Here is a 23,427-nt window from a genome sequence, read left to right as displayed (position 1 = left end):
AGTCATAAAAACTGTCTGGAAAGCCATTAACCCATCTTTTTATCCTGTGGCTGATTTTCTTTAAAAAGAAACGAAAAAATAAGTATAAGAAAGTAGACTTTGCATCAATAAGGTGAATTTGTGTATTGTAAATATTAGTATCTTTTGAATGCTGATATTTATTAATTTTTAACTTTGAGAGTAATAGTAAAAGTTAAAAATAACCTCTGACAGTCACTGATAAATCTCAGATGAAACAGTCTTTAGCTAATGACCAAATTGATACAGGACTTTTACTAAATCATATTGTTAAACACCCAAAACAAGCCTCATGACAGCATCATTTCAGATATTTACCTGCCTCCTGTGAATTTGGTTACATAGACCTTAGAAATAGACATTCAAATCTATAATGGATATGAAAAATGAACCCTGGGAAAACCAATGGTACTTTGGGGAAACTTTTATACCTGTTAAAGGTTTGATAACACTTACCCATAAGTATGGGGCCACATTGCTCAGAATAGACCCATGGAAATGTATGGCCATGATCAGCTTAGGTCAGTTAATACTCTTACTAAGCCCCTTTCCAATTTGCTTTAGCCTTCCAGAGCAGATTTCTGGTTAAGGGTTAGGAAAGAGGGGCTGCAAGAGAGGGGAATTTGCTGAAAAATGCTTCTTTCCCATTCTGCCAAGCCCTGTATGATAGACCACAAGAATAAAGTGTACACCCTAGAACACTCAGAATCCTCAGCAACACGAAAGGGTTCCATAGCAGGTAAGTTAATGTGTCAAGTGTTTCATGAAGTTAGAAAGTTTAAACCATTGTCCTTGGAAATTCAAAGACTAGGTAATTAACACAACAGGCTTGGAAAGGGTCCCTCCCACCCCCACCCCCCGCTGTTTAGGTTTTTAACATGTTAACAGTAATATAAATTGCGACCCTACTAGATTCTCTTCTCCTTTTTTGGGGGGGGGGGGAAAGTAGTGGATTGCATCATGGTCTCTAGAAGTTATGCATCTTTTAATTTTTTTTACTAATTTCAGTAGCTTGAAAACAACCAGGCTCTCATCATTAATTTCCTGTTTCCATTTTTATTATAACAAACCATCCTCACTTGCTTAATGTCACTGTTAGTCTCAGTCATTCCCCTGAAGTCACTGCATCGTGGGAGAGAAGAAGCACATTTAAGTTATTGGACTAAGATAGCCTTCTCCAAGCTGGTGCCCTACTATTGTTTTGGACTATCAGCTCCAATCTATCGAGAACTATATTAGTGTTACATGCTTTGGTGACCAGCTGTTGTTTGTCTTGTTGCTTTGTGTTGAGTTTATGATACAAGCTTTGTCTAAACTATCTTACTTGTTCTTTGTTATTTGCAACAGCACCAAGCTGCATGTCATCCGGCTGTCTTCAGAACTATAGATGAAATTTTCAAGTAAGATTACATACAATTTATGTGGAAGGATTTTGCCTATCCATCCCAAATCAGTAAACAATAGAGAATTGCATTAGAATGTCCCATCGTTCCCATATTTTAAATATGGTGCATCTTGTGATAGCATTCACAAAATTATGAAGAATTTCTTAATATCGAGAATCTGATCCACAGAACAACATACGCAGCTTAGTTCCACTGCTGGCTATTCAAGGCAAAGAATTAAATGCAAGATGTTATATAACTGATAGTAGAAAAACCAGCCTGTCCTTGAGGTACTTACATACACATTTTATCATAGCAGCCCCCACCCCACGCAAGTCCAAGTATAATGGAATCCGTTTTTGTTTAATTGTTTGATTCCACTACCTACCACAAAGATACTGGTTTTTGAAATTTATCTACCCATGAAAACTAAATAAGTTGTAGAATTCAAAAGTGGCAAGGAATATTCAGGAAAAGAAATTTGAATGATCTTGAGGGAAGTGGTTTTCTTTTACAATTATTTTCATTTCAGATAGTTTCAAGGGATATCAAATCAACAATTAGACTGTCTTTGAGTTCTGAACTTGAGAGGGAGCTTTAGGAGCAAATCCCTTGCTAAATATGGACGTGCTAAAAGTGAACTCTTCCTCCACTCAACAATTCAGAAATCACTGAGCCATTTCCAGCAAGACCATTTACCCCTCCCTGTTTTGGATTTGCTTGTGGTGTAACCCTCCATCAGTTCTAGAGTGTTCTGCTGCCCATTCCTCTCCTCTCCCCACTTTCTGGACATACTAAGCTGCAGGATGGGGAAGGAAACCTGTAGCAGCAAAGACTGGCAGCAGGTTAGCTTGTCCTAAGTTCCTGTTGTTTTTATCTGCAGTTAGAACTTATGAGATGCTCAGAACCTCCATTGTTGATAGGAATTTGGGGAAATTCCTAATTCCTTAGAAGGAAGATTTTTAAAAACAAAACCAGTGTCCAGAGTTCTCCTTGGCAGTAGACACTGAGCATGCAGGCACCGCAGACTGGAAGCATGGGAACTAAGGGTGAGCTCTCACCTTTGGAGACCAGGTGAGGAGAGGTAGCAGAGACATCAGATGAGTTCTTTCAAAGCTTATGATGAATGTTGGAAGGTTGCCCAAGCTTTCTCCAAGTAAACTTGAAAAGAATGAACCACTTACAAATCAAGATGGGGGAATGAGAGCGGAAATGTCCTCGTGCACACAAATAAATCATAATCCACATACAAAATGCCTATTGCGCATCAACAGTATTAATATGACAGCAAAAACAGATATGCTGAAGAGTTGGGAGAATGAGGATTAGGGAAGATGGAAACATGTTTAACCAGAGCCAGGGGATGAGCTCAGAGGTTTGATGCCACCAAACAATAGCTGTGCCATTTCTTCCTTTCATGTCCCTGCTTCCAGAGCAAACTCTAGTATGAGAGTTAATATGTAAGAAATTGAGCAACTAGATACTGTGTTTACAGTTGTAGCTGGAGGGTTTGCAGTTGCCAAAACAAGGTAAAACAATTGTAGCTTGACATTGGATTTGTAATAACAGCAATTATATTGCAGAATGGTATTTGTATGTTCATTTAAAAAAAAAAAAAGAAGCAGCAGCAAAGTGAAGTTAGTGTTTTTATTTCCCAGGTTGCATAATAGCCAGATAGGTTTAAGATCACAGCCCAAGGCATGGGAAGAATGCTCTCATTTGTTTTTACCTTCTCTCAATTAATGGTTGCATGATTGGCACACTCATAATCTGACCTGTCATACTTAAACTTTTTGCTGCTCAGGAATGCACTGCTGGAAACCGATGGAGCACCAGAAGTAATGACCATAATGCAGGTATTTACACAGTGCTTTGTTCAAGCATACCACAAGAATAATAAGCAGGTTAGTTGAATTCCATTTTTCATTATTATTTTTTAAATGAGATGCTTCAAAATGTAGTATAAAAAGAACAATTTTAGGTTGCAAAGTGCTAAAAGAATACAATGATCAAAATAATGCCTTGCTGCTGTAGTAAATGAATGCCAAGATAAATCTGAGGTGTCTTAAATGGAATCAAATGTTAGAGGGCTTTTTAGGGGGAGGAGGCTTAATCCACAAATTATTTTCACAGCATTAGTTCACAATTGTAGGTTATATACTTGTACAAGTTGTAATAAACTTTCTGTTTGACAAAACAATGCTTTTTATTTCTGTACTACATCATGAATCTATAGTGCCTTTCTGCCTCATAGGGATGTCTACTAGTTAATGATCTCTCTTTTCTCGCAAACACACTCTCTCTCAACAAATATTAATGAATAAATATTTATTCTAGATTTACACCTAGAAAAACTGTAACAACTTGACCCTACTTCTTAACACCCTCATGTAACGTCTGATTCTTCCCTACCTATAGTTTTGTACCTGTAGTACCATTGGGATTACTTCATTTTCCTTTAGGCAACCAATGTATCCGTGCTTGGTAGTCTGATGCTTTAGTTTGGGGCCACATAATCTTTTCAGGTTTTACTCCTATAAAACTTTTCAAAGAACCAAATACTGCATTGTGACTTTTAAATTTTATTGGGGGAATTGTTAGTTAGTGAAAAGATGGGTCTTACTGGAACTAGTACAGTAATTGACTAATTAGCATTGTGATTAAATCTCTTTTAGTTTCAAAAGGTATAAATTAGAGTTGAAATTGCAGCTGTCTCAGTTAATATGTACAGATGCCACTCCCATTAATTTTATGCAGCTTTATTTCTATGGCAGCAGCACATTTTGCAGCCTCAGGGTGGCGGGGGCGACCGAGTGGAGAACGTAATCCAAAATCCCACACACCCTTCAAATAGCTAGGAGCCAACTATGCTGTAGAGGTTGTTTGTGTGCTTTGTTGTTAAGCTCTTTTTAAAACATTAACTAGATGTTCTATATGTTGTTTGCATGAGATTTCATTTTCACTCTTTATTAGAGAAGAGAAATACTTGGGTGTTGGTTTGGTATGCAGGCAGGAGTGCTTGCAGCTCTTTAACTGTACATGTCTTGAGTTCTGCACAAATCTTTAATGTAGAGGATGACTGCAAAGCAGTCAGAATTTCTCCAAATCTTTGTGTATATGGATATAAAATATATGGACAACTTCTGCTGGAAACAAAATGTTGTTTTGTTCATTCAGCCTTGTGGCTACCACATGTTTGTCTTGTAACCATATGCAATTGTTGTGGGCAGATATGTTCAGGAATTTCAGATAGTAATATTACAGAAAAACTCACTCACAAAAAATGCTACAAAGCTAGACTATCTACATGTGTGCTGCATTCACACATCTTGGTTAGCCATAAACCATAGTTTACTGTGCATTTCTTTCCATTCCTCCAGCTCACTCTGGGAAGGAAACCAAGACAAACCAGGGAAGGTTTGCTTTTGGGTTACTGATTGCAAAACAAATAATGATCCCTGGATCAAATACAACTCTCAGCTTGGGATCATGGTTTTTTCCCTCTAGATCACCCCTTACAACTCACCAGTTCTATGTTGACATGGAAAGGATTTTTAAAAAGTTGGCTAGGAGGACTTTGAGCAAAGTCGTGAGGTTTGTGGCATTGTAAGAATGCAATCTATAGGGTTCCTTTCCTTCAATATGAATCACATGTTTTGTGCTGTATTTGCATATTTTCTGATGGGGCAAGTTTTAAGAACTAGTCCTTAAAGTGATATTTGTATTGACTTTGTTTTAGCTTAAGTTTCCACTGAAGGCCTACTTTCCTAATAATCCTCATTCACTTGTGATGGCTTTCCTTAAACATCCCTCAGGTAAGATCAGCTATGAAGTGCTTTCCATATTACCAGCTGTGTTTATTTTTGAGATTGATGTACGGTATTACAAATCCTCTAGTTTCTTAAGAAATTTCTCTAATACAAAATAGTGCATATTTTGGTTTTCACTTCAAATGGCTCCTATTAATATTTATCTTTTAGACTTGCCAGCTACTGGTTTGCATCAACACTTGACCCACATTGCAGAAATGCTCAAAGCAACAGTAGAAGCAAAGTGCACTGGGTAAGCAACAGTAGCAATGGTTTCTTTTTTTGCTTTTTTGCTTTTTATTTTATTTTGGGAATGCCATTGGCTTGGGATAGCTTGATGGTTTAAATTTCATTCCCTTTAGTTTTGATTTATTATTGGATTGGTTTAAAAAACAACAACAAGGCAAGCTTGAAATTAAACAAATGAGAAGACATTAGTATCCCAGACCATTCATAGATGTCTTAGAGCACTCTTGTCTACAAGGGATTCCCATTTAGTTCAGTGAGGTAGCATCTTCTGTGCTCAAAAAGACAGCAGGTGGAGCTGTCTGTTTGCATGGAACCATGAGTGGGGAACCCTTTTCAGCCTAAGAACTGCATTCCCTGGTGGCTAATCTTTTGGGTAGCGGGTGAGGCCAAAAGAAAATGAGTTTAGCCAAAGCAAGAACGGGAGGTTTGCACCCTAATCTCTCATTGCTGCAAGCCAGATTTTCTTGAGTGTAACGACAGCAAGATTCGGCTCAGAAGGTGAGCAAAATCCTTGACCAGGATCATATGGGAAGGAAATGATTCCTGAGATGTTCGCTAGTGATGATTTTTTCCCTAGTGATGATTTTTTCAATTGCTCATTTTTCCAGTTCTCAGTTTGCTGCATTTTTTTATTGGTTTCTGGTTTGTGGGGGGGGGGGGTGGGGGGTTAAAGATGTCCTCATGAAATTTTGTCAGTCTTTTAGTGTGCATTTCTCTTAAAACACATTCCCCCTCAAAGTAAATTCCCCTACAATACTGCATTTCTGTATGTTGTTTTCACGAATATATTCACTATCATGTATACTTTCACCTAATATGTGTATTTTTATATACTCTTATTTGATTGGGGAACTGTATTGCTTTTAAGCAGTATTTCAGTTTGCATATTTCAGAAAATGGATATTGGGCAAGTTTGCATTAAAATATGAAGCAAATTAAATTTAGAGTCTTAAACATAAAAGCTAGCACATTGAATTGAGTCCAGATACAAAGTGAAAGTTAGTGAAACTAAACTAGCATAACCGGAAGTGATTTGGACACAAACTACCATGGTCAAGTCAGCCTTCTCTAGGAAATGGTGGCGTTTGTGAACCAGAGTTTGTAAAAAGCATTTCTGGCTACTGTTGTCTGTACTGTACATATAAGCAGCAACAGGTCCAGAAATACCCCAACTCTATGAACCGGGTGCTTCTGGGCAGTGCACCCCCACCAGTATCATCTCTGCTGACCAGCAGTGGAGTTCCAGGGTTTCAGGAGGGAGTCACTTCCAGTCTAACCTGGAAATTCCAGGAATTGAACTTGGGACTTTCTATATGTGTAGCACGGTCCACCACTGAGCTATGGCCCTTGCATAGTTATGTTGTCTATATTTTTTATGTCAAGAGTTGTTGTGTTATGTTAGGTTTTATCTTTTGCTTTGCTTTGGATGAATAGTTGATCTGAAAAGTGGCCTAAAATATTTAAAATAAAATACAAATAAATAACTAACTAACTACGGCCAGGTCCTCAAACACTATACAGTGGTACCTCGGGTTACAAACACTTCAGGTTACAGACTCCGCTAACCCAGAAGTAGTAACTCGGGCTAAGAACTTTGCCCCAGGATGAGAACTGAAATCGTGCGCCCGCGACGCACTGGCAGCGGGAGGCTCCATTAGCTAAAGTGGTACCTCAGATTAAGAACGGTTTCAGGTTAAGAATGGACCTCAGGAATTAAGTTTGTAACCAGAAGTACCACTGTAAACTCATAACAGAAATGAGAAACAAAAGTTTGTGTTTCATTTGCATGTAAAAGTTGTTCAAGGCAGAAGACAGTTTTCAAAGTGCAGTTTTAAGAAAAAATGTCTAAAATATTTGTGAGCTATCTTTTTTATTATTTAAGTGCATATTGGAAATTAGTTGCTAGATACCTCTCTGCTGAAGGAATTACTTTTCCTGTTATGAAATATTATTATTGTACTGCCATGGATTGTCTTGCCTCATGTGCAGATAAGACTGCACAGGTTCCAAATGAGCACCTCTTGGGAATCTATGATGAAATTTAAAATTACAATTAATGGAAAAACTGAAATACATTTTGTGCTGTTCCAGATATTGTGGAGACGTCTTTGAGAACTGGTTTTTGTTTGTTCATTTTGGAGAATGGGCTGATATTGCAGCAGAGCAGTTGTTGTCACAAGTGGAATCCTCAGATGCTTTCTTGTGGCTTTTGGCATTTTACTATTATCCAGGTGAAGAGAATTGGCGGAGAACTCAAACAATGGTGGGTAGTTCTATCTATGCGTGTGAGAATTCAGTAATCGGCCATATGTCTGAAATGTGAGGCATTGGTGTAGAAGAAATATTTTGCCACAGTTGTTATTTAAGCCAAGACTGTAAAGGCTGTAATTGAAATTCAGTGCTGATCGCAAACCCCACTTTCTGCAGGGATTGGCTCCATTCAGGAGCTTGGAAAGTGGGTCTTGCCTCTGGCAGGAAATTTAAAAGGCACTGAATGCAATGCAATTTTGCCAAGGAATAATTGGGAGTGCATTTGCAGCTATGGCTTTGCCTGCCCTATACCTGATTTCATATTGCCTTGGAGAAAATGGCCTTTTGGGCCAAATTAGGACCCCTAGCAGGCCTAATTTGGCCCGTGGCCCAGATGTCCCCTGTTCCTGGTTTAAGGCTTAGAGATTCTTTCTAGGGATCTTCCATTCATTAAAATTTCCAGTCACAAGACTTTCTATTAAGTCTGTTGCTGGCCACAGCAACTCTGCTGTATCAGTAGTGGAAAATAACAGCAGCTCTGAGGATTAGACTATTAGTAGGGCAGGTGAATAAAATGCTAGCTGTCCATTTAGCATTTATAATGTAATAATCTCTATTCAGCTAGCTTTCTACACTGCCAGTTGTCACTCTTGAATCATTCACTAGTAAAATTGTATAGCTCTTGGTGGCCTCACAGTATGATCACGTTAAAACTTTGTGTGGTGGTAACGAGACAGTTCTTCCATTATCACCAGTAGCAGTGACATTAGGTTAACCTTTCCTGTCTAATATACCTTTAGAAATCATAGTGATCTTGTGACAAAGGAGCTGCAGGCATCCTGACTTACCGCCAAGTACCCTTTTCATATAAAGACATGGGAGCTATTATTCAGTTAGCCAATTAGTTGATTTCTATCCTGACTTTTTATCCAGAAAGCTCACTAAAATAATTTAAGTTAAAAATAAACGAAACACAATTATATTGGGCTATTTCTTCCCCTTCCCAACAGCTGGCATTGTTCTAGAGTAATGTACACTCTTCGCATTAGTCCATTATGGATGTTCCCATCAACTTTTATCCCATGGCCTTCCTTTGAATTCTGGCAACTGGGCGGTCTGTTGCCTGACTGTGCACTATGTGCTCACTGCCCAAAGGCAAAGAGGGACAGAACCAGGGGCTGCAGCAGCTGTGACTCACGTGACCTGCTAAGTGATAGCAGTTATATGTTTCATGTTAGTATGTGTGCTTATTAATTCCTCGACGTGCCTCTTGTGTTTTGCACAAGTAAGAGTGTACACAGTAAGTTTTCTGTACATTAATGGCCTCCCTGAAGTTCAGGGAATAGTTCTGCTTCTAATGGTAGTGACAGTAGTAGTAAAAAATGCAGTGACACAAGAATGCAGTCTTCTCTTGATGCAAAATTGCACTACAAAGGTGAGCCTGGCACCTTCATTATGGGCACCACAAAATAATAGTAACCTCTGGAAATTTTAATTGTCACTTCCTTTACTTACGGAGTCTTCTTTCATTAAAATGCTGCCAGGGGTTGGTTCTGTTTACACCTTTTAATTTCTTTAACCGCTCATGCCCTAACGTGACCCTTTCCAGTAAATACTCTCTCCTCCCACACCCCTTTTTCTTCAGTTGCAAAACTGAAATTAAGGAAAAAAAGAAAAAAAAACTCTTTAAGCATGTGGTTTTGCAGCAGTTTCCACAGAGAGGAGAATTTTAACCCCTGAGTAGGCAAAATAAAAAGAGTGAAACTGCAGTCATTATATACATGTTGTGGGGGCACCAGAAGTTACATTAATGTTGAAATCAATTTATGTATAATTACAGAAAGGAAATAGATCTGTAGATTTTCTGAGAGCAGGGAGGGATTCTGGAGGAGTGGTTTTAGCACTGCCTCCTTCAAGCTGGCAGGGACCACCCCATACTGCAAGGAGGCATTAATCTGGCCCAGCCTACTTTGTTACCTTCCCTGCCACTAGTCCTCACCAGCGTTCAATTTCCTTCGACCAGAGTTTTCCTCCACTTGTGTTCAAACTGTCTCCCAACTTGTTTCCTCATCCTAAGCTCTCTGGGGTATACCAGGAGGCTAAATGGGTTCCATGAAGTGGGAGAAAGACGCTCAGGGGTGATCATGTCAATGGCTTGAGCTATTTGGATGTCCCAGCCAGGGCTTTGACAGAAGCACCAGTCATATCAGCCAGAAAATCCCCTATAGCTGTCTGGAAACCCATTGGACCCATTAGCCTATGATGGCGGCCCATCCTAATAGGTCCCCCACCACTGCAGAGGGGAGAAGGTGCTGAAAGCCTAAATCTGATCGTGACAAGGGGCAATGTCAATATCCTCCACTTTCAGATTGCCCTCTTCCTGCCCAGTTAAGAAATCAAGGTCCAGAATGCAGCCTGCCGCATTCATTGGGCCAATGACATAGACATTTTTAAATCAGGAAGCATATTTATAAATGTTAACAGAGGGGGAAAGACACAATACGGAAATAAATTGCTTAAAACTAGTGTGTTTAGGGTTGCCAGGAAGGAGATATTTTCCATTTCCTGCCGTGCCTTTTATGTAGCAAATATTTTTAGGTAATACTTCTTAGGATCTAGCCAATAATTTCCTTTAATGCACAGACTCTCAAATCCTGCCTCTGTTTTGGCTCCAGAAGCTGTTTGTTCTGGCTGCTCCAAGAGGGGAAGGTGGGGGGGGGGATGTATTTTAAACAATACTAGAAGGAAACCAACCCCCCTGGATTCATATCAGATTTTTTTTATCAGACTAGGTCAGATTGCAAGGGGATTAATTGATTTGTAGCTGCTGTATTGTCATAAGCTCTCAAAGAGCCTTCTGTTCTTTTCCCCACAATAGAACATCCTAACATTCATTCATTTGTGACTTTCACCATTTCCGTTTACCAAAAAAAGAGAGAGGTCAAACCCTATATCATGGTCCTCGGTGCTTAGTATTTCAAGACTACTAAAAGCAGGGAGTTTCTAGTTCTTTTGAAATCTTCATTCTGCTCTTTGTGGTCCAGAAAGTAAACGATGCAGAATCTCTCCCACTGTGACCCTCCGTCACTGGCTCAGGAATCAGTTATGTGCTTTTCTGCAAATCTCAAGAAAACAAATGTTTATCTTTCACTTTGCAAACTTTTATTCCTTGCAATGCTTCTCAACAGGTGGAAGCAAGATCTGTATGTGACCATCTGACTGCCCTGTTCAGAACTCCAACTATTTCTGTCACAGATCTGCAGACTGCAGTTAGCAGCGGAACAAAACAAAACAAATCAAGTAGCAACCTGGTAGTTACACACCTGATTATCAGCTTTCTGCTGTTTACTTCTACTGGATACACAATAGCCAAAGAATTTATTACCCATGTAAGTATTTCTCTTCATTTTTGTACTGATAGCAAGATACCTACCAGTGTGAACAAATAAAAATTCTGCAGAATGTCGATTGTGAACAAGGAAGCCCCTGCTTGTGCCTTAGTTGTGTGTGCACTCATCACAGCCTCTGTGTCACATGGTGGAGCAACCCAAAAGGTGGTATATACCATTTTCCTACACCCGGATTAATGTTATGGTGGGGAGAATTCTGGTTTGATGGTGATGATGATTATTATTTTCCCCAGCCACTCTGGCCAGCTCACAGAAAATTTGAGTGCTCCTAAAAAATTTTAAATATGTGTTGTGAACTGCATTGTGGAACCCCCTCCTCTGTGAAGAGGAACTCATTTCTAGTTTGAATGCAGAACCGAGAAAAGAGTTAGGTCACCAATATCACGTTATTTTTAGAGGGGTAGAAAGTTGCTTTGCTGTCTGCCTTCTTGCAAGGCCCCAAAGGGTGTTTTTCTGAGATGGGGTGCAGGGTGGAAAAGAGATGGGGATTATTATCCCTGTCAGTTCACTGACCCATGTGCTGCTGAAGGTAGCAAGGTGATGGTGCCTGCAATGCCACAATGGGCTTTTCTCCCAAGTTATGTGTGGGTGTTAGAGAAGCACTGGGGAGGACTTCCTTAGTCACTTTGCTGCCTGTCTGTGTGCAGCTTGAAGACTGTTCTGCTGTAAAACCCAAAGAGCTTTTTCTCTTCGTGCTGTAGATTGGGATGGTTTCCCCGGTTGTTTTTTCTTTGTCTTCTACAGTGTAATTTTCTACTAAATACTAGCATTTCTACTTTCTTAATTCTGTTGTTTTTTCTCCCTTTTCAGGTTGTAGTTGCAGGCAGTGAAATCCCAGAAGTTACTGGTCTTCTAACTCGTCTTGCAAATAGAGTCGGCCAACTTGGAATGAAATATCAAAGGACTGTAAAGCTGGTGAATGATCTCCTCCTAAAACTAAAATGTGGATTTTAGTTTTCTTTGTGATACTCAGCTTGGCCCAATAGTCAGTCTAACTAATCAGAACAGCCAGATGGAGGATGGAGAGAAGGTATTTGGTCTTTTTGCTTCCTTAGAGATGAAAGCGTTTTGTGTCTGTGTGTATGTACAGTTGAATGCTAAAGATAAAAATATTGATATAGAAGTTGTGAGCAGTATTATATCTGACCTTTCTCAGGTCACTCTCTGATTTCATATGGTTGTATCCTAAAAGGACCTTCTTCTAATTAACTTTGTCCCAAAAGTCATAAGACTGAAAACAAAATGTAATTGTACTGGAGGGTTTTCCTTACGTAGCTGAATACCTGTAAATTTGAAGTGATATTTGAGCATGGATTGGATCAATCTTTTTTCTGTCTTTGCCTTGTGAGAGAACTTGTGAGAAGCTACGTGATTAATGGTATCCTTCCATACTCTGGGAGCTACACAACTGGTTGTTTCTGAGACGGTGCTTTGTAAAGTATAAGCCCTATTACAAGCGATTGTTAATGATTCCTTTTGAAGTAAATCCCTGTGTCAGATTAGTGACCAATCACCTTCTTATATTTCTTCTGATTCTCCCCCTCCCCCCCAAGGAAGCAGATCTATATTTTGTTAAAAGAACATTAGTCAGCAATTGTACTACGGCAATGTGCACCACAGACCTTTCTAAACCACAGGCCGCCTTTGAGAATGCCAAGAAAATACTTGTGCAGCTTAGAAATGAATTTTGTTTGATTTTTCCTTCACAACAAGCCTCTCTACACCCTACCAGTCAATTCGCATATTTAGAAGCACCAAGCCATAATGTTCCCAAGTTTGCAGCTTAAGAGTCTTTAGTGGGAAGAAATCGTAGATTGGTCTGGAAATCCTTCACATTTTTTATTTACAGAAAGGACATACTTCCCAGAAAGTACGCACTTAGATGTTTACTCATTTCTGAGTTCACTTGCCAAGCTTTCCATTCAAGACTTCTTAAAATATGGAATATATTGCAATAAAACATCTAGAAAAGGGAATACTTCCTTCACCATTCCAACTATGATGTGGCTATTTCAGATGTTGGGTATTTTGTCAGCAGACATCTCCATATGCAAACCAGCCAGTACAACAGAGCTTTCCAAACTGTGTGTCATGACACATTAGTGCGTCAGCTGCAGTGTGCAGGCATGTCGCATGAACGCTCCCCACAGGGCTAGAAAGGGGTTAGTTTCACCTCTGGTTTGCTAGTAAGAGTGAATTACCATTTCATGAAATAATGCAAAATCACTGTGTCACAAAATGATACATGTCTAAAAAGTGTCTAACCAACACGAAAAGTTTGGAAAGCTCTGCATTACAAATTGGTGGGTTCAGTGCGCAGCTCAGTGTATTGGGATGGAATTTTATGGGTTCAAGTCTGATCACAGGACTGTGGAACAGGCCTGAAGTTGTTCTACCTACCGTATTTTTCGCCCCATAAGGCGCACCACCCCATAGGACGCACCTAGTTTTTTTGGGGGGGGGGGAAATAAAGAAAAAAATATTATTCCCCCCCCCCGGCGCGGGGCTGGCGCGGGGGAAGCCAGAGCTTCCCCCAATCCCAGCCCCGAGAACAGCCTGCTATCCGCAAGCCTAGGGAGGCCAGCAGTAAGTCGCGCCAGTCTCCCCAGGCTTCAGAATGCAGGCAGCTCGCCCCAGGACAGCAGGCAGCTCTGTGCAGCCATCGGGAGGCAGGCGCGACTTTGCGCCCCGCTCCGGATGGCTGCGCAGAGCTGCACTCACCCCGGGACTGCAGGCAGCTCTGCGTTCGCCCCATAGGACGCACACACATTTCCCCTTCATTTTTGGAGGGGAAAAAGTGCGTCTTATAGGGCAAAAAATACGGTAGTTGAGGCAGCCAGAGGAGGGAGCTTTCCAACAATGTATAAATCATGCTGGATGAAAGATGGGGAGTTCTCTCCCTGTGCTCTCTAATTGGCATGTGCTCCTCCCACTCATGCATACAAATTATAAACTTTTATACAAGTGTATTTACCGATATTCATTATACTTTGCATATATTAAAAATTTATATATCAATACATATATTAATTTAGAGGCAGGGCAGTATAGCTTTCCTCCCTTTATTTAGAGAATGTACTATTCCTACTGCTCTACACCTGTGGAGCTCCTAGACTAACTATTGGACGCTTTGCAGTCTGTGCATTGCAGTCTTCACCAAGGTTAGAAAAACAGCATATTGGCAGGTGCTTCAAGTGTTCATAATTCTCAGTAACATCAACATGTGGGTCTGTTTAAGTCCACCTACCAAGCAGCCTAATGCTTGAAAACTGATGTGTTTTTTATTTCAAATGCTTGCCTGAACTTTTAAAAAGACGTGTTCATGGTTGCAATTTCAAATGCTACCTTAGCTTTGATTCCAGGAATTTGCATTAGGGTGGTCCATATGAGAGCAAATGCCAAAAAGGAGTTTCCCTTGCTTATTCTGGCTATCTTCCTTCAGCCATCTGTCTGACTCTTTTAAAGGCGTTAAAACCTCTAGAGCTGCTTTCTGAAGGGCTTAAGTGTACTCAAAACTGACTGGGGCCTTTTAATGCCCAACATCATACCGCTAACTCAGGCTGAAGCTGTTCCTCCCTCCCTCAAAGCAACTCAAAACACCCCAGGCTACTTTCAGCTGACAGCAGCAAAGCTTCAGTACTATAGTCCCTACCAAGCAATTGCTTTGCTTTAAATAATAGTAAGAGAGGAAAAAGAAAACAATTTCACGAATTCATTGCTGCTAAGAATTTGGTTTTTCTCCTGTTTATTTTAAATTTGCTTTTTGCTTGTTTTGGTTTAATCATAGTAGTTCTCTTTATTAGCCAATTAAGCTCATCTGTTACAGCGTGGGATAAAAGAAAAGTTATTACAGTAATTCCCTGGATAGTGTTGTGGATTCCTAAATAATTCCTATTTTGACACCGCTCCACTTTCCATGTTTCTTGTAAATTTTAATTGTAAATTATGTCACAACTCCTTCATGCACTGGGTCAGGCAAATAGTTCTATGTTTGAAGACCGCATGCTTGCTTCTTTTTTCCTGATGGTTTTGCAGAGCTTGCATCTATTTCTGCTCTCATTTTGTCTTCTTGGAAACTACACTTCCATTAGTAAAATGAAAGTCCTCTGCAGTTTTCTTCAAGCAAGCCTCCTGGTTCTGAAGAAGGAAATAGGTACATCACTGTAATTCTTTATGGGCTTTTTTATTTAGGTTTTGGTAACCTTAACATGAAGTTGAATTATTCCAATTTGTGGTAGAAATCTTAAGATTCTTTTTTAAACTATGTCTTGTTCAACTCTTCAATGCATTTTTGTTAAAAAAGAAACAAGTGCATGAAGAAACAGCCTAGGATTCCTAATTTACTGCGTCAACAGTCTCTAAAGACCTTACCAGTAGGATTGGGTGATCTGTTCATACATTGTCCAACACTGGTTTGTAGACCATATCATGAGAACAGTTTCAAAATGTTTAGCTGCTGTCTCAATGTTTAGCTGCTGATATATCATGGAGTTGAAAACCAGGTATCGCCCAGCCCTACTTACCAATTCTATCTGTGTTATTTTGGCACAACTTCTGGATTGGTTTACTCAATTTCAACATGTCATAGAACCAACTCTTAACTTGCGAAAACACCACAAAATTAACTTGTTTCGGCTTGTCACAGCAGTATCTTGTGTGGCCCTTTAAAAAGTAAAGATTGTAGCATATACTCTTGTAGAGTTCAGTTTATTGGATGAATTGTATTGCTTTAAGCAATTATATAAGAATTCTTCCTCAATGTCTGATGTATTGCCTTTTCTACACTACCATGATCCAGAGTTTTACATGGTAAAGAAGGTGGAAAGGGTGCTGCTCTAACCCAGAAAGACAAAGAAGTTGCCTTATACTGAATTAGACTACTGATCCACCCAATTTGGCAAATCCGGATATAGTTAACAATAGTATAGCGTAATCTATTATGTCAAAATAATAGCCAGCACAATGTGTTCTTGCCCAGCAGAGAGGATATGATATTTGGGGAGAAAAAGTTTTATTTTATTTAACAAATGGAAGTTGGCATATCTATGTAACCCAGGGGGAATTATTAACTCAATGTAGGAACTGTAACCCTTGGGCAACACCATGCCTGTTGTTTGACAGTGAAACAAGCTAAACATGAACATCCATAGAGGATGACAACAACAATGGTGCTGCACTTAAGGCAATGCTTTTTCACTAGGTTAGCAGGTTGTGCTGAGAGAGATGCTTGGCAGTATAATTTATATGTTGACGTTTAACAATTCAAAATAAAATCACAAGGACAGATAAAAAGGCAACAGCTCCTTCATGTACAGTGGCAAATACATTTGAGTCGCCTTACTCAGCTTTTGCATCTTTCACAATTGAACAACAAAAGAATTACTTGCTTTCTCTTTGTTATTTTCTGCAAAAAAACCCTGTGAAATAGAGCATAACTTGCTTCATGAATGCAGCAGATCCTTTCTTGAATACATCAAAAGGTCTACATTAACTGTGACTGCAGTAACTCAGTATGGTGCCATACAAACTCCAGATTTCTCCTGAATTTGGAAGACTGAATCCAGGACTGCTGTCAGAGCATATTTCAGCTAATTAGAGTTTGGGAACTGAACTCTTTTGAGTTGGATGCCACAGAGAAGCTCTCTTGTGTGTGTGTATGGGCACTTGGTGAATGCCCCTAAGGAAGGTAAGCAGGAACAGAGTTTCTGGTTTTGTGCATTCATAAAGGTTTATTATTCTCTCCTTCTCTTTTTGTAGTCATCAGTAAACCAACTGATAATTTTGAGACGAAATACAAAGGAGAAAATACAGTGGTGCCTCGCAAGACGAAAAGAATCCGTTCCACGAGTCTCTTCGTCTAGCGGTTTTTTCGTCTTGCGAAGCAAGCCCATTGACGGCTTAGCGGATTAGCGCTATTAGCGGCTTAGCGGCTTTTAGCGGCTTAGAAAAAGGGGCGAAAAAGGGGGAAAAAACCGCAGGAACTCGCAAGACATTTTCGTCTTGCAAAGCAAGCCCATAGGAAATTCGTTTTGCGAAGCACCTCCAAAACGGAAAACTCTTTCGTCCAGCGAGTTTTCCGTCTTGCGAGGCATTCGTCTTGCGGGGCACCACTGTAGAACTTTGGCACATGCATGATTTACAAAATTGTTTATTTATAAAGCTTATTGCCATTAGTTTACAAGACAGGACTTCCACAACTACTGTGATTAATAAGTAACATGATTAGCTTCATTCATAGCAAAGTGATGTGACCAGCTTGTCACTATTATATTTCACGGTTAAGAGTTTTAATGGTGTACTCACAATATTGTGGCAATAAGTTACCCATAAAAAAGACAAAGAATCTTTGTCACTTCAGTTTTCTTCAGATTATTTTATTAGTGAAAACATCCCCCAAGGGTCCATTTTGCATCTAGTTATTTTTCCCTGTAGCTGTGCAAAACACGATAAAAATGTCCACAATCTCAATATTAACAATTTAGATTAGTAATTACTTGCTTGCTCCAAACAGACTTTAAATTTTGCAGCAGATTTTAATTATCAGTTTGCTAAATGCAAAAGTAGTACAAAATACCTATTTAAATAAATCTGTCTCTGGTGATTTTCTGGCCTGGTTTGCATAATACCTCATGATAAATATTACAATAAAGTGTCTTCTGGCAGATAATAAGCTGGCGCCACAGACACTTACAGAAGTGAGGGGATGTTGGAGTTTGTTCCTGCTTCATTGCCATTACCCTCTGGCAAAGAAAAGAATGGGGTAAAATGTTTGTCAGCTGATTGTTTTAGCAGTCACATAAATTGTTCCTTTTGATGTCCAAGGTCAATGAAATCTTAGTACCACCAGCCTTTGCTAGAAGATACATTAAAAGTCTCTGATCTTTCCTGCAAGGGAAAACAGTGGTAAAACTTATTACTCTGTCACAGTGAAGGAATGCTTGTAAAAAAGTTCAGTAATGTAGGGGATGGCTTTTCTTTACTATCCTTCTTGAAAGGGGGCATCTCTCTCAATCTCATTTTCCTTGTATGCATGAAGTGGGAGAGAATCGCAACAGATGTAATGGAGTAGAAACTGGAACTTGATATTCATGTGAATGTCACATGCTCTGTCATAAGGCTGAATGTAACTTGAGAAGACATCAGGTCCAGTATTCCACAGCATAGTATAAAAAGTCACACCACAGTTATATTCTGTGACCACCAGCACAGCTTCCTTGAAAATATATTTTAATTGGAAAGAAGAGCAGCAACAAAACATTCTTTCCCTGTTCAGAAAATAGCAACTAGTAGGTTGAATGCCAGAATGAAGTACCCAGGATGCTTCCTCATTGAAGGAGTAATCCTAACTTGACACAGCCTACACATACCTCACCCACCCACTGGCAAAGCTACTAGCTCCTTTTGCAAGAGCATGGCATGTAGTCCATGTAAGGATTTGTTTGTGATCCACATCAAAGTACTGGTCTGTTCTATCTTTGGTTTCAGACATGAAGTAAGAGTTAGGTTTTCATAGACGTCTGTGCATTTAGAAAAGAATCTTTTTTGCTTTAGGGCTCGACTCCTGTTCCTGCTGAACTGAGCCAGTATATAAAATCAGAACTGATATCAGCTCAGTAGGCACCGGAGGACGGGTCCATCGACAGCCAGGAACAGTATCTGCTGCAAGGGGACAGTTCCAATAAGAAACAGCCATTTAATATCAACAATATACACACTGGACTTTGCACCCATCGTGGCTGCTTTAAGAACGGCACATTCTTTTATAAAATACAAATACTTTTTAGCATTAGGCTCTTCCACAGTTATTGATTACTTCTATACTGTAGCCAAGCAAGGGTGATTTCTCACGTGGATTCTTTGCATTCTTGGCAGGAGGAAGGGTACAGGGTCTGCATCTTTCCCACGGCTTCTTCGCCTGTTACAATCTGCAACCTAGATTCCAGGCAAACATGTGCTATGATACTACTACAGCAGCAGTCAACATTTTAAGAGAGTTTTCCATCTCACCTTCTCTTCAGGTGCAGAACTTAGCCACTGTGAACAAAGAGGAAATCAGTCACTGTTCACCAATCAGCTAAGCTCTGCACCTCGCTAGAGAGGTCTTCATCTGAACATAGTTACAAGAGCAGCTGAAGTCCTTCAGTGACTTGTCTGTACATTTTTAGGAGAAGTAGATTCAGAGGTTCCAACAGTATGGATATGAGATTGCCATACCTACATGCAGTTACAGATGCCAATGTCATGGTTATGTGGTAATCCCTGGCAATGTGATTTTAATCTTAAGTCACAAATCAGCATGCCAGGAACCCAAACAACCAAAACGAAGGAAATGTGGGTGGCTTTTCTCTTTTCCATCAAGATAACTTGAAAAAGCTAATCTTTTCACTCATTTCGTTTACATGCTAGAATATTCGTTGGCTCACCATTTGGGCTACTCAAAACAAATCATACGTATCAGCTCTATAAAACAGTATAAAAAGCTCATAAAACAGTATGAAGAGTATTCTATTGCCAAGAGAGTTAAGTGTTCGTAATATAAATTAATTTTTTAATTAAAAAAAATGGGGTGGTGGATTGAATGAATTGCTCACACAGCAGAAGAATAACCCATTTTAAATTTAAATTTCTGGCTCTGTTCTAAAATAAATTAAGGTGAAACTGAACATGTTATCAAATCACTAAACCACATTTTGGTAGTTCCTTATAGTCTACATTAACCAGAAGCCAAGCTTGAATATATGTTTGCAAGCAAAGCCCACCAGTTTATTTGGTATATCTTTGTCCCCCCACATATGAAGAACAAGATTTTCCATACTCAACTTCATAACCAGAGCAGCCCTTTCTACAAAAAATAAAAATACACAAACACAATTAACACTTTTTATATCCTGGTGCATCCTTTCCTAAGCATTCATTTCTAGTGGAACAATTTTGTTACTGGTTGGTCTTTTAATACTACTTCGTTTAAAAGTTATGTGAATAATCCAAATTATTTGTGTCTTTTAAATTGTTAACCTCATTAAATGAAAACCTAGGAATACTAGCCTGGAAAGGATCCTTCTACTAAACTTTAATTACTCTGTATAACATAAATAGAAAAGGGGAAATATTTCAGAGTAAATTATCCACTTATGACAGTATTAAAATAATTGCTGTTTAATGCATTGATTAAACGTTAAGTGCTGTTTGTCCAACCGCATCACAGGCTGTCAAAATGCCCACCATAGGATGGCTAAGACCAGTTCTATTTAGCATTACACAACATGCTGATCACTAAAAACTGAGGGAATGCCAATGATTTATAAATGGGTTCAGGCTGCTTCAAAAGCCATATATAAGAAATGGCCAACCCTCACCTGGTACTGCAAAAACTGGCCAGCAAAATGACGTTCAACTTGGTATAAAGTTGTTATTTTCCCTTGGCAATCCTTCCTCAAATGAGGCATTAGAAAGGTTATAGTTCATGTTCAACCAATTAATTAAATGCAATAAAAAAGTTACCTATTTCTACCACAGATATATCCAAATATTACATGTATTTAGGAGCATAGGTAATTTTTATTTGCTGGGAGCTCCCGTCAAAGATACCAGCAACTATGCAATAATGTAAGCTACAAAACTTGCCATTCCCACATGCTCCAAACATATGTAAAAACTGTGCGGATTCTTTTCAGCCTCAAGAGTTCTATGTTTTGAACACAGTTTGTATATGATACACTATAACAATCTTAGCCAGAGTCCAGATTTCAAAATATCTGCTTGCTCATAGAAATACAGATACTATGCAGAAAGTTGCTTCTTTCAAAAACTTACATTCTTGCCCATCTTTTATGATTTTACCCTATTATTATCCTACTTTTTAACACAGCTCCCTCTCTGGATAGCTTTCTTTACTTTGAGGATTTTAAGAGATTTTAGGTTTTGATAAATAAACTTACTCATTCATAAACTATTTTCTTCCCCTGAGAAATGAACTATCTGGGAAAGAAAAACCACCTCATCAAAACAACATCTCTGCCACTACTTTAGCGGAGGACGCATCCATTTGGTCACGGGTTGTGGCAAAACTTTTACGTGCAATTTCTTGTTGTTTTGCATCCTCATTCACCATTAACTCTCCATATAGGTAGACACCCATTGCCTGAAAGAGGAAGAAAACAATAATCCAATAATATAATCAATTCCAGTGTGGTGCTTTTCAAGATAACAGCAGCTGTACCAAACTTACAATTTAAACATGCACAAGTTTTCCTTCCTAAAAACTTTCAGGGTTCTTTGTAAGACTTTTTAAAAAGCATAACACAACTGGAAACCCACCAAGTTGTTTCCTACTATGGTCTACTCAAAGCAGATCCACTGTAATTAATAGTTCTACTATGTTAGCCATGCCCAGTAATGTCAATTGTTCTACTCAGAATATTATTAATATTCTATATAATATTTTATAACATTTTTTTGTAGTTGAGGTTGAAAAGTAAAAATCTTTATAGCCAAGTGAGCCTCACTGGAATAAAATTGAGTCTTCTACTGAAATATTTTTACAGAACCTTTCTGCACCCAGACAGTAATTCTGTACTATCCTGAAAATACAAGATCGTGCCTGCTGCAAGCATGGGGAATTTTAAAAATCTGGTTGCTTGCAGTTGCAAGCAAGCAAGCAATTTATTATGGATACAGACTAATATCTATTTCCATTTTCTAGAACTTGCGGAGTTGGTTCGAGAAGTGGGAGGCATATAGCTAAGAAGTCACATTTTGCAAAACTTGGGTAGCCATATTGTTAACTAAAATTTCACTTTTCCTCATGCAGTTGTGCATTTAATACATATGAATATGTTATGTCATTTTTTCAAAACTTCAACAACTTTATTAGTTTCAGTCACTGGCTTTGGGCCAGAATCTAGTTAAAAGACAGAAAACAGAGGGTAAAAATAAATGATTTTTGCAATGAAGAGGTATAAGCAGTTGGATTTCTGAAGGAGCTGTTACTAGAATCAGTGCAATTTAACTTTAAAAAATGATCTGAAAAGTGATTAATGGAAAGTCAAATTAGCATGTGATTCTAGATTATTTATGATGGCAAATCCTCAAACTGTGAGCAGTTGCAACAGCATAGATCCAAATTGAGTGATTAGGCAACAGAATGGTCATGGAAACTTAATAAAAGCCCTAGCACCATATGCATTTAGATGGGATCTAAACTGGTTTGAGCCGCTTCAAAAATAAGATCCTGGAGTTGCAACAGATGGTTATATAGGCACTTCTAACTTTTGAAAAACTACAGGCTTTTTTACGCATTGCTTATAGTTAGATGCCAAGGAAGCACTGTATAAAATCATGGACACTGTAAAAGTATAAGGGGAGAAATAGAAAAGTATTAGAATTCAAAATCATGCAGTGTCCCAGTTCACATGTAACACTAATCCAAATTGTTTTAGTGAAAATGAGCATATGTACAGCACTCTTCCTCTGGTCCTGCTGCTGCTCAGCTACCTGGAGCTAAACTATGGCTTGGCTTAGTGTTACATACAAACCTAGGCTCATGATTTACCTGTCCTACACAAACCACAAGCTGTAGTCAAGTTTCACCACAGTCTATGATACTAGTCACTAGTGGAGGGGTGGGGTAATCTGTGGTCCTCCCACTGTAGCTGGACTCCAGCAACCATCATCCCTAACCACTGATCGTATTGGTATTGGCTGATGGGGGCTGGAGTCCAACAGCTGCAAGTCCACACATCTACCCTGCAGTGATGAAGGAAGTATGAGACAAATTAATAGTTCATAGCTCTAACTCAATGACTGGAACCTCCATGTATCAAACAGTATGCTAGGAACAATCCAGAGTGGGGGACTAGCTCCATGATTTCCTAAAATATTGTGAAGACACAAGACCTACCCACCTTGGAAGAATGGCAGATGCAAGTAATGGACTACATGGAAATGGTGGAAATGACTGGCAGAATCCGAGACCAGGGAGAAGAGATGGTGGAAGAAGATTGGAAGAAATTTAAAATCTATTTACAGAAATATTGTAAAATTTTTGAATGTTGATGACATTGAAATGAAATGAAGAGGTTCTAGTAATAAGGTATAAGAATATGTAAGAATGGATTGATATTAGATGAAAATTTGAAGTTATAATATGTGAGGGAAAATAATTAAGGATAAACTAACAGGATATGAATTTGCTGAACCAATCTTTAAATGGAATACAAAAAAGGGAGGCGTGAGGAAGTAAGGAAAATAAGTTAATCAAAGATGAGAAATTAAAAAAGAGGGTTTTTTCTTTTTTCTTTTTTTTTC

The 23,427-nt window shown here is 39.0% G+C and overlaps 2 protein-coding genes and 1 long non-coding RNA gene across 14 annotated transcripts in view; 1 reads left to right on the top strand and 2 right to left on the bottom strand.

Annotated features, from left to right (window-relative positions):
* The window catches only part of FANCC (FA complementation group C), a 77,439-nt gene extending 59,459 nt beyond the window's left edge, over window positions 1-17,980 (top strand). For 3 of the 6 annotated variants that reach the window (XR_013843767.1, XR_013843768.1, XR_013843769.1), the window contains 8 exons: window positions 1,366-1,418; window positions 3,208-3,307; window positions 5,143-5,218; window positions 5,384-5,465; window positions 7,553-7,724; window positions 10,900-11,100; window positions 11,932-12,151; window positions 15,157-17,980. Coding sequence is in view for 1 of the 6 variants with exons in the window: in XM_079996096.1 (XP_079852222.1) it covers window positions 1,366-1,418; window positions 3,208-3,307; window positions 5,143-5,218; window positions 5,384-5,465; window positions 7,553-7,724; window positions 10,900-11,100; window positions 11,932-12,075 (828 nt within the window). In the remaining 5 variants the exon portion in view is untranslated. Of the gene's footprint in view, window positions 1-1,365; window positions 1,419-3,207; window positions 3,308-5,142; window positions 5,219-5,383; window positions 5,466-7,552; window positions 7,725-10,899; window positions 11,101-11,931; window positions 12,429-15,156 lie in introns of those variants that run through there. The other 3 variants (XR_013843765.1, XR_013843766.1, XM_079996096.1) reach the window with 3 other exon arrangements.
* LOC307227107 lies at window positions 12,936-15,150 on the bottom strand. Its single transcript, XR_013843815.1, has 2 exons — window positions 13,944-15,150; window positions 12,936-13,513 (listed from the first exon to the last, which is right to left on the bottom strand). It is a non-coding gene; the product is annotated as an uncharacterized lncRNA (long non-coding RNA).
* Window positions 17,254-23,427, bottom strand: part of AOPEP (aminopeptidase O (putative)) — a 182,519-nt gene continuing 176,345 nt past the window's right edge. For 6 of the 7 annotated variants that reach the window (XM_079996065.1, XM_079996063.1, XM_079996067.1 and 3 more), the window contains 2 exons: window positions 21,060-21,262; window positions 17,254-19,155 (listed from right to left, as the gene is read on the bottom strand). In XM_079996065.1, coding sequence (XP_079852191.1) covers window positions 21,122-21,262 — 141 coding nt within the window. In that variant the 3' untranslated portion in view covers window positions 17,254-19,155; window positions 21,060-21,121. The remainder of the gene's footprint in view (window positions 19,156-21,059; window positions 21,263-23,427) is intronic. The other variant, XM_079996066.1, reaches the window with a different exon arrangement.

Source organism: Podarcis cretensis (genome assembly GCF_951804945.1).
Source record: "Podarcis cretensis genome assembly, chromosome: 11".
Lineage (NCBI taxonomy): Eukaryota > Metazoa > Chordata > Lepidosauria > Squamata > Lacertidae > Podarcis > Podarcis cretensis.
The sequence above is the reverse complement of the archived record's forward strand: the minus strand, read 5'-3'. Positions and strand labels throughout refer to the sequence as shown.